The 11,320-nt window shown below is 30.6% G+C and overlaps 1 protein-coding gene and 1 pseudogene across 1 annotated transcript; one reads left to right on the top strand and one right to left on the bottom strand.

Moving 5' to 3' along the window:
* Positions 1–1,213: 1,213 nt before the first annotated feature.
* On the bottom strand, positions 1,214–5,942 carry LOC123227646 (DEAD-box ATP-dependent RNA helicase 38). Its single transcript, XM_044652740.1, has 8 exons — positions 5,648–5,942; positions 4,808–5,101; positions 4,454–4,681; positions 3,347–3,412; positions 2,634–3,035; positions 2,453–2,561; positions 1,911–1,996; positions 1,214–1,646 (listed from the first exon to the last, which is right to left on the bottom strand). Exons 1-8 carry the CDS (start codon positions 5,852–5,854, stop codon positions 1,584–1,586), a joined length of 1,455 nt encoding a protein of 484 aa, XP_044508675.1. The 5' UTR covers positions 5,855–5,942; the 3' UTR covers positions 1,214–1,583.
* A 60-nt stretch (positions 5,943–6,002) lies between these two features.
* Positions 6,003–6,883, top strand: LOC123226256 (annotated as a pseudogene).
* The last annotated feature ends 4,437 nt before the right edge of the window (positions 6,884–11,320 follow it).

Here is an 11,320-nt window from a genome sequence, read left to right on the forward strand (position 1 = left end):
ATATATATATATATATATATATATATATATAGAAAGTCTTTCTAATATATGTATATATATACGTATATGTATATATATAATTTATGTATACAAAATAAATTTATAAATAATATATTATCATATAATTAGATGATTTTAAATTAAAGATAAAATAATATTCAATTACGTATCATTGATATACCTATTTAATATATTGAAAGAATACATATATCATTATTCTAGTGTTAATGTGATTGAATGTGTTGGTACTATCGATTGACACAGCACATTCTGAAGATATCCCCGTCTGTTTCCCTATTTTCTGCAGAATTTCAAGATTCTGCAACATTATTCGCAGCCATTAAAATTCAAAAAAACTTCAATTCAATTCAATAACCGGAAAAAAAAAAATTGTAAACTAAAGACAAAGCTAACACCTAGTGCAAGAGAGAAACACAGAGGCGAGACTGAATAGCCAATTCTCTGGTAGGACAAAAACAAAGCGCTTGAAGAACCTTGAGATTTGGATCAACTCGGCTCAACATACCAAGTACGAAACAAGTTGTCTTTCCAAGACCATTACGTGCTTGAGCGATCAAATTTTTGTATGTAGAAGTCATAATCATAGGCAACAATAGCTTCAATCTTACTAGGATTCTGAAATTTCTTGTCTAAATGATCTTCTTGTTCTGATCAATAGCCAATACTTCAAAATCAAGTGCCGCTTGGAGTTGGCCATTGAAGGTTTGGCTGAATAGGATTCTTCAAATTTTTACACCTGGCTAAACCAAACGGGAATTGGAACCATGATCCTTGAAGAGCTTGAAAACCAACTTTCAGAAGATGTAATAGAACTCCTGCGTTTCACTTGCATAAAACTATGGCCAGTGCTTAGTTGGAAAATGATGAAAATACTTTATGAAACATTGAAGGTGTAAGAAAAGAACATGCGTTTTTACAAAGAGGTTTTGCAGAGCAAGGGGGTATCGGATCGGGAGTCCAGCATCATTAAAAAATGATTTTCAAAGTTAATTGTTGTTGCCATTGGCTGATCTCAATGGATACGGTGCTGAAATTGATTAATGTCTATACCACTTATCCATAGAAGAACAACTAAGTTCTAATCTCAGATCTTCTTGTTAAGTAGGAACTTTCATTTTAGCTTTCTTTTATCAATGGAAGTCCTACTTCAACAGACCCAAAACCTACAACCGGATCGATATTTAGTGATCGGTTGAGATGATAATCTATAATATATCATTATTATCAATCTACAATTGTCTTAATTGGTACATGAATAGAGATAAATAGGCAACAATCGCCTTGGTTCAGTATATGAATAGTAATAGAGATTAATGACCCTGAAATTTTTCCAAATACAATACAAATTCAACTCAATAAAAAGGTTATAAGAGGAAATTTAATTAATAATAATCACAAAACATCGTTAAACCTCTAATAACTGACGAAGACATTGATTTCATAAGTATTCATATTACCAAACCAAAACCCATTCATGCTTTGCATTACTCAGACCACTAAAATTTACAGGTGTTGATCCTTGTTTCTCAGCCTCCGTTGATAAACTGGTACAGCAGGCGCGTTCACAGCAAACCAGCTTCCTTCAGAGCCGCCTTAAAGTCATCAACGCTATTCCATGATGGCACCTACACAAGGCAGTCGAAAGGGGATAATTAGACAGTGTAAATGCACATCACAAACACATGAAAGAACAACCTACAATTTTCACTCATGTTCTTGATTTTAATAGCAAGTGTTTTCAACAGTCAGCACCACACAAATTAATACCACATTTAGCAGGAAAACTTCAAATCCTCTTGTGGTATCCCAACTGTGTTCACATGTATATATAATGTGATTATCCTTAGATCGTGAAATTCTTCAACCAAGAGGAAAAGCCATGAAATTACCTCAAATATATGGGCACCAAAGTGTCGCTCAATTTTTTCCATCAGCATATGATCCCGATCATCCATCAACAAATTGAAAACAGCCCCTGTACATTCACATATAAGCACTTGAGTAATAATTATAATTATATCATTTAACCAGTTCTTATCCATTTCAGATGGAAACCTATTTAAAATCAAAATCTTTTGCTCCTTCATATAGAATGTAAATTGGAGAACTCTTAAAATATCAATACACAATTGTATATATATATGTCTCTGAATATGTGGTGTCATGATTTCAAGGTGATGTAAACACATTGTACATCCCCGAGAACATATAGGATTTCCTTTAAAGCACATAAATCATAATAGATGTATGAAAAAAATAACCACACATTGGGAAGTCAACAGAATAGCATGAGAATAATCAAAAGAAGACAACATTATCATTGCACATGAAAATGGCAAGTTAAAAAGCAGGCCAACTGTCTTTCAAATAACCAAATCAAATGTATTGCCAACAACAAATTAACACAACAGGATCCAAATTCAGAAAATACCTTTGCGGCCAAATCTTCCAGCCCGGCCAATTCTATGCAGGTAGACCTCATAGTCAGGCTCTAAGGTATTATGTTTCATTGGGAGATCATAATTTATGACAAGATTAACCTGAAAAAGAAATCAGAATGTTGGCTCCATGACACGAACAGAAATTCAAATAACAATGGCTTTGACAGGCACCTGTTGCTGATCGAAACCTCGGGCAAGAAGGTCAGTTGATATAAGAACTTGAGTTAAACCATCTTTAAACTCTTTAACTATCTTGTCTCTGTCTTCTTGCTTAAGAGCACCCTGAATTGTGGTCACTTCATACCCAAGTTCCACAAGAGACTTGTGCAATGTGCTTGCACTATGTCTTGTGCGTACAAAAATGATGGTTTGCCCCAGGTTTTCGCCTAATTCAAAAATTCTGTCCTTAATTACCATAACCTTAGAAAGTTCATCAGGACATTTCACTTTGTACTGCTTCACTGATTCTAATGACAACTCTTCTTTCTTGACAAAGAGTTGATTGTAATCTTTAACAATTCTCGTCACAAAATTCTTGACAGTGTCATTAAATGTGGCAGAAAATAGAAGAACCTAGAAGCAAAGTGGAAATTAAAATGTCAACAGCTGTTCATGAAATTCATCATGCAAGTAAACTCTATTGCTCACATAAATACAGCAAATAAATATCACATTAACTGGAAAAAGAGTACGAGTAATTAAATTTATGCTACATCTATCGTGTGCACTGCATGTATATTATTCAAGAATTACAAAAGAATCTACCATTCACTTTGCAGTTCTGCATACAGTCAAACGTGACAGAACTTGCAATTCCACCAAAAATAAATCTCAGTCACAGTCCTGAGTTGGAAATACATTAACCACAAATTAGAAAGACAAACCTGGCACTGAGCATTGCCTCTTTCAATGTCTTTCATAATCCTCAAAGAGTCATCTTTGAAGCCATCCTGCATATTTAATATCTACCGTAAGCAAACCATGTCTGATAGCTTATCCATTTAAAGCATAATGAATTCTCAGAATCTTTCAGAGAAATCAAATAATGATTACCACACTCATATAATGCAGAAAAGATTATCTATTGTTTTACTTCAACAAGCTAAACCATGTGCAAGAGAGTACAAATTGAAGAATTGGTAATAAAATGATTTCTATCATAAATGAAGCATTAATCACAAGGGCAATTCAGCCACTAATGGAGTGAATTATAAAGGATGTCATGGTAGCCAAGTCCTTTAAACATGTTTAAAATTAACACTTTCAGTACATGGCCATTGTTCTCATCCCCATTTACTTGTTTCCTCAAGGTCAATACACAAAAAGACATTCCATGCCCAACCCAAGAAAAACAACAAAAAATAAAAAATAGAATGACACCAAAAAGATCCAAAAAAACTTTTATTGTATCAAAACTGATTGATACTTAGCATTAACTTCAATATAACTCTAAAAGGATGCATAGGAAACTTCTGATACCAACATTTATTACAAATTTCTAATCAACCTCAAAAGCCACACTAATATTAGGGATCCTTTGACAAAGACCTAAGCACAACTTTTGGAACTACTCCCACAAACATGTGGCAATTCAGGAATTTGGAGACCAAAAACTCATATTGATGGAGACTGATATAGAATCAATAATAGCACATAGACCAAGAGACACAAAGATGTTCACATGCAGAAATTACTATTACAAAAGTTTCAAAAATCAGTATTTTCAAGTTATAAACTTTGGCACGGGAAACAATTGTTCTGTGCTTGACATACTGTAAGTTGTCATGGAAAAAAAAGATAAAAATCCATGTCTCCAATGATCCCAGATTTATAATATTAAGGAATATCAATCTATACAACTTGCTAAACCACACAATTACCCATCAATTCCAGGCAACAACATGTCAATTTTGACATCTGTACCTACAGACATTAGAAATGTAATTTCGTTAAAAGTCAGAATTACAGCATCATCAGCAAGATAAGATTACCTCAGCCAGCATGTGATCTGCTTCATCAAAAACAAGAATCTTTATACAACTGACACTCAATTTCTTTGCCGACATCCATCTCTTAATAGTACCAGGAGTGCCAATCACTATTTGTGCTGTAACTGGTGGCCGCTTATTAATTGGAATGTAATTGGTACTGTCCATTGGCACAGCACATTCAGAAGTTATCCCAGTGTGTTTTCCCATCTTCTGCAGGACTTCCAGATTCTGCAACATTTATTAATGACCATAGAATTCAACATAAAACTTTAATTCAATTTAGTAACTGAAAAAGAACTAAAAGACAAGAATCAACGACTAGAACTAGACAAAGGGAGAAACACAGAAGCTAACCTGAATGGCCAATTCTCTAGTAGGACAAATACAAAGCGCTTGAGGAGCCTTTAGGGTTGGATCAACACGGCTCAACATACCAAGCACGAAACAAGTTGTCTTTCCAGAACCATTATGCGCTTGTGCAATCAAATTTTTGTATGGAGGAGTTAATATCATGGGCAAACTGATAGCTTGAATCTTACTAGGCTTCTGAAATTTCATATCAACATATAATCCTTTTAACAGCTCCGGTGACAGATTCAAATCTTCAAATGTACTAGCTGATGTGTAAGGTGTATTATCCAGTGTAACCTAGATCCAACAACACAGCCAGTCACTAAAAAAATTAAGAAAATAAAAAACTAATGGAACCAAAAGTTGAACTAAACTCAGCCAACAAGACCTTTTCAGTTTTCACTTTAAAAAATTATCGAACAAAGATTTAGAGTCCCTTAAAATCTTTCGAATGTATAGAAACAAGCCTTGAGAATTTTATATATCCTCTTAAATTTTCTTAAGAAACAAACAAGATATAGAAATTATATTGAAGTTACAGAGACTCAGAAATGTAATTTAGAAGCAAGCCAATGAACTTTGTTTTCCTTACGATTTCTGAGAAACGAAGGGGCAAAAAAGTTACATGAAAGTCACTTAAATGTTCCGAGAATAACTTGACATAGAACCTATTGAACTTCCTTTAGTTATAAATTTTCTCCCTAAACACGAAGGTCACATAAAATATGTTTAATCTGGTAAAACCCTAAATCTAATTCAAGTAGTGAATAAACTTTTTAGATCCCAAACTTTATATAAATTAAAAACCAAAACCTAAAATAGCTCAGGAAAAAGAGATCGTACGGCTTTAATGTTAGAATCTTCAGGTTCATCAAGGAACTTATTGATCTTCTTGTTCTCATCTATAGCCAATCCATCGACATCAAGTTCAGCTCCAGATTTAGAATCCACAGCCTCTTCATCGTCCACTTCGTCGCCCCAGGATCGCTTGGGCTCTGGCTTTGGCGCTGACGATGAGGCGGCGGCGGCGGCATCGGTGGAGTCGGCCATTGAAATTTGAAAGTTTAGTTAGAGGAACAAAATTAAAAAGGAGAGGAGAAATGTGCGTGAGAGAGAGGATGAAGTTTCTGGCAATGTTGAGGGTTTGAATTTATAGAGGACGGTTTAACCGACTAATCAGAGTCTAAGCTCAGTCTTAATGCCGTAGTAACTTGCTTAAAAATCACGCTGGTAATGTTATTTTACACGAGTTCTAACTTCTAACCCAAGAATATTAGTATATGAAATTACTTTATAACCCTAAGATTTGAGAAATTATAGTTACACCCCAAATTGTGACCCTTTTTGGAGGAGAAACAAAATAGCGATATTATATTTTCAAATTCATTCTAAATACGAAGTGCGGACTTGTATTGATCTCGCCATCACCATCTGCACACTTCGTGGGAAACGCTTTAATTTCCCTGCTAACCCCATCCCAGTTCCCCTTTTGGTAACTGGCTTCAGGTTGGTGATGACTTGAACCACAGAAACATGACCAACTTAGCCAAGAAATTCGGCGAAATATTTTTGCTTCGTATGGGGCAACGCAATCTTGTGGTTGTTTCATACCAGACTTGGCCAAAGCGGTGTTGCATGCTAAGGGTGTTGAGTTTGGCTCAAGAACTAGAAATGTTGTGTTTGACATCTTCACTGGGAAGGGCCAAGATATGGTTTTTACTGTTTATGGAGAATACTGGAGAAAGATGAGAAGGATCATGACAGTTATTTTTCAAAAACAAAGTTGTTCAACAATATAGATATGGCTGGGAAGAGGAGGCTGCTTGTGTTGTTGAGGGTGTCAAGAAGAATCCTGAGGCTGCAACAAATGGAATAGTTTTGAGAAAGAAACTGCAACTTATGATGTACAATAACATGTACAGGATAATGTTTGGTAGAAGGTTTGAGAGTGAGGAGGATCCTTTGTTTAAGAAATTAAAGGAACTGAATGGTGAGAGAAGAAGTAGGTTAGCTCAAAGCTTTGTTTTATGGAATTGTGCTCAGCGTGCTTCTGATGAATTTGATCTTTTGTCTAATTGATTTTTTGGTATGGAAAACAGATTTATCTAAATGTCCTTTCCAGCAGGAGAAAATGTTAAAATTAACGCTCAAGAGTGAGATTTTTAATTTTTTAAAGTTAACGAACAATTATTTTAAAAAACAATAAATCTTGGGTGGATGGGAAGAGAGATGGCAAAATGGACAAATTAATCAGATTATCTTTAGGTAATTAATCTAAATACAGGTATAAATTTTAAATTTTTTGGTCCTTACTTGTTGGTAATAAATTTTTACAGATGAATTGGATATAATTGTGGATCACTTTTTTTTTTTTCACTTTAACATCAAACTTATAATATACCAAACATAAATTTTGTATATTTTTCTTTTTTTTATATGAAATGAACTAAAATTTATCTTAAAATTAAAAAAATTGTTATATTAAAAACAAATTTTAAAAAATACGAATATTAAATATTTTGTTATAAATACTCATTTCATGTTTAGTGTTGAAATTCTTCAAATTTATAAAAAAAAACATTTTTATAATTTGAGATAAATTTATGTTCCTCTACGAAATACTTATATATTTGAAGAGAAATATTAAAAATTAAGAAAAAAATACATTAAAATAAAAAAAATAATATAAACAGGTAATTCATAGTTTGATTTGTATCCATCGAGTTAGATACAAGTACAGAAATCATTTTTCGTATAACTTGACTTATTTTTTATTCTTATTCTTTTTATCTATACTAATATCGATCCGACCGCACGTTTGCCACTCTAGGTGGGGGCAAGTCCTTCGGCCAAAACTTGGGCTATTTCTGAGCTTAACTGATATAAGGGGTCTGATGGTTCTTTGTTACTGAATTTAAATTTAATAAAATAATATAATTTTAATTTATACTTATAATTAGTTTAAGGTATTCTCTCAATTAAAAATAAATAAAAACAGATGGTTAATTAACATTTGTTTTTAAGTAGTAAAAGCAATTTTTTTTAAAATCTGAGTTCTTACAGTAGAACTTTTGTGGAAAGAGGTTCATTAAGGCATATTAGGCTGAAGTCTGAACTATACTGATGTTGTCAACTTTGGAGGGGTGATTGCTGTTATATAGAAAGGTGCTCAGATGGTTTCATTGGTCAAGGTGAAACTGTTTTTAACAAAATGAAGAGAAAGAATCCTTTTACTTAACCAAAAAAAGAAGAAGAAAATGAATCCTTTCGAAATTATGAACAAATGCCTTTCACTGGTTAAACAAACTTCGTCTAAGTCAGGACTAAGAAAATGGAGAAAATATGATGAGACTAGTAAAAGATATCGTGAAATAAGGCTCTTTAAATGTCAGTTGAAAGGCTCATTCCCCATTATTATATGTTTAACAGACAACAAATTATATATGACATGTATTGTTAAAATAATATTTGTAAAGATTTTGCGATGATTCGAGAGTTTGAATCAATGATCAAACAAAAAACCAAGAAAAAGATTGGTTGATTCATCACAAACCATTTATGAATTTTTTGATATCGCAATACTTGATAGATGATAAAATATAAAAATATTTATATGGGTTTGAATCTGTTGAGAATAATTAAACATGTCAGGATCAAATTTTGTGAATTATATAAACAAAGATTTTGTTATTTGTTTCAATTTTCGATGAAACATCTTCGAATACAGCGTGAGGTATTGACGTTAGTCTATTTTTGTGACGTCATTTACCCACGTATTGCTTTTTATTTTGGGAGACAGGATTTGTGCATTTGTGTTGGGTGGAGAATTCTTTTCTTTACAAAAAATGGCATGTATTCTTTTTGGAAAAATAGTTAGGGTTTTAAAATAAGAGTCCAATTGTCAATCCAACTGCCTTTTATAATTGCCCTTGACAGTTATATTAAACCGGATCAAGTTAATCGATTATGGATAGACCGTATCCAATAGAATCTTTAAAGGAAGAAGTTGAAGATTAGAAAAGTAGTAAAGGGTGAAGATGGGAGAAAGTTTCTAGAATGGGCCAACAATTTATCATCAAATGTCAATTACTTTGGTTTTAAGTGAACCTTCGCCTGGAAGTAAAAAAAGCACTTCCAAAAGACACAAGCATTTGGGTCTTGGAAGTATGAGTATGAACCCACCAGCATAGCCTTTTTAAGAATTCTTAAAACATGTCACAATGCTAAAAACTTGAAGCAATTGGCACACAAACCTCCCAATGTATTTTGTTTTGCTTATAATGAGGGTAACGTGGAAGAATGTGACAATCATAATTGGCACTCTACCCAACAACATTATAAATTTGACCCATCCACCACTCACAAAATAGACGAATTCTTCCCCAAGTAAAGGGTGTTGTCAATTAATTAAGGGATAAATTAGACGATTTGGTATTGAGTGTGTTATACTTAAAAGCACTTGAGTTGAGAATATGATGAATTAGAGCAATGGTTTCGTTTTGTTTATTTTGACTCAATCTTTATATTTTATTTGATGTGTTCATTAATCATAAATCAAAGCCAGGCTGTACTTAGAAGTATAATCCAAATTAATTAAAATTCAATATTACAACAGTTAATTTTTCTTTTCAATTGGCAAAAATGAATGCCTATTAATTTTAGGAAAGAGTATATAATATTAGAGTAATATTATATGTATTTATTTTAGGTATATAAATATATATATATATATATATATTATTATGTAATTAGATATTGTTTTTTTTTTTAAATCTAAAATCACTAAATTATGTGATAACACATATAAATATATATATATATTTATATATATAAAATAAGTATACAAAATTTTATTAATCATATTATTATTTTATATTTTGACAATTACGAGTGCGAGAGGATTAAAACAAGCACTTATCCTTCGAGAAATCAAAACTTTTGGAGAATGGGGAAGTTTTCCTATTAGAGCTTACCCGTATTGAGTTCACACTTGAGTTTATCGAATTTTTTTTAAAATTATTCAAGTTTGATTAGTTTGAAAAAAGTTGAGTACAAGTTCATTTTGAGTGTCAAATTCAACTAAATTTTGAGTTTAATTCAATATTATAGTTAAGAAAAAATAGTAAAATAATGTTAATTCGATATATATTAATCAAAATAATATTATTTTAATTGATTTATATTAATTTTTTTTTATATTCATAAACTTAAAAAGAGTTTAACAAATTAAATATCCTCTTAAACTCAAATTTGTTTAAATCAATTTGGTTTTTATCTCATTTGACCCAAACCCATTTTTTTACCTTAAATAATACGGATAATTTCCAACCCTCGCTTGGTAAAAAGAACAATAACAACGAAAGTCACTCTAAGAGATGTAAAAATACATGACAGTGCAGGTAGTTCGCACATGTAGCGCGTGCTAGCTGTATGCACTTTATCATATCATATTGCCGCCTGTCGGTTTCAAAACAGATATGCTCCCCTTTTCTTTACACTGAAAAGCAACATCCGAAAACTGCAGACTGAGCCACAGTGGTATGTTCCTTTCACGTTGGCTTTATCGGTCAAAATTACCCTACACACAAATCACTTTTATAACTAATTTTTATTCTTAATATTTTTAACTGTTTTATATACACGGAAAATTTACATAAATTAATATAATAATATTTTTTAATTTTTTACATGTTAATATTATCATATTATTATTATTAAATAATTATTATATCAATTTGTATAATTTTTTTATATACAAATTTTATACATATAATATTACTATTTTAAATATTATATTAATATAATTTAAATAAATAATCGTTCATATAAATAATATATTATTATATAATTAAACATTATTTAATAAATAAAATTATGTATATATATATTTTATATAATTTAAGTACATAGATAATATGTTATCATATAATTAAGTAATATTGTATTAAAAATAAAATATTATCTAATCATATGATGATATATCATTTATATATTTAAATTATGTATAAATGTATATTAATAACATTACTCATACTTAACTACACGAAAATACATTAGATAAATATTTTATTATACATTTAAAATTGTATACGCATATTATTTGTGTATTTGTTTTAAACTATTTATATATTTATTTATTTAAATAAAATGACTATTTTTCACTTAAAGTTTGAACAAAAAATTTTAAGTTAAGAAAACCAAAATTTCACCTTTCATTTAATTTTATTTATAAATCTATTAAGTTTTTTTTTTAAATAATTATTTTGATCTTATATTAAAATTATAAAATAACCATTAAATTTACAATTTGGTATAAATATTAAATTATTAATATATATTTATTAGTTCAAAATTTTATTAGTTAGATTTTTTGAAAATTATCAAAACTTAAATCAATTTTAAAATATTATATTTTAATTGTTATTGTTTTTGAAACTATGAATGCATTAGAATTTTAAAAATTTTAAAATCACCATTAAATTTTATTTTTTTAACTTTTGAAAAAAATAAAAAAAT

Source organism: Mangifera indica, chromosome 1, assembly GCF_011075055.1.
Source record: "Mangifera indica cultivar Alphonso chromosome 1, CATAS_Mindica_2.1, whole genome shotgun sequence".
In the NCBI taxonomy this organism is placed as follows: Eukaryota; Viridiplantae; Streptophyta; class Magnoliopsida; order Sapindales; family Anacardiaceae; genus Mangifera; species Mangifera indica.

Coding starts and splice junctions, on each gene's coding strand:
- LOC123227646 (XM_044652740.1), bottom strand. CDS start 5,854: ATGGCCGACTCCACCGATGCCGCCGCCGCCGCCTCATCGTCAGCGCCA. Junction 3,413..4,453: donor CAGATCACATGCTGGCTGAG/GTAATCTTATCT, acceptor TTAAATATGCAG/GATGGCTTCAAAGATGACTC. Junction 1,997..2,452: donor TGGAAGATTTGGCCGCAAAG/GTATTTTCTGAA, acceptor GTGAATGTACAG/GGGCTGTTTTCAATTTGTTG.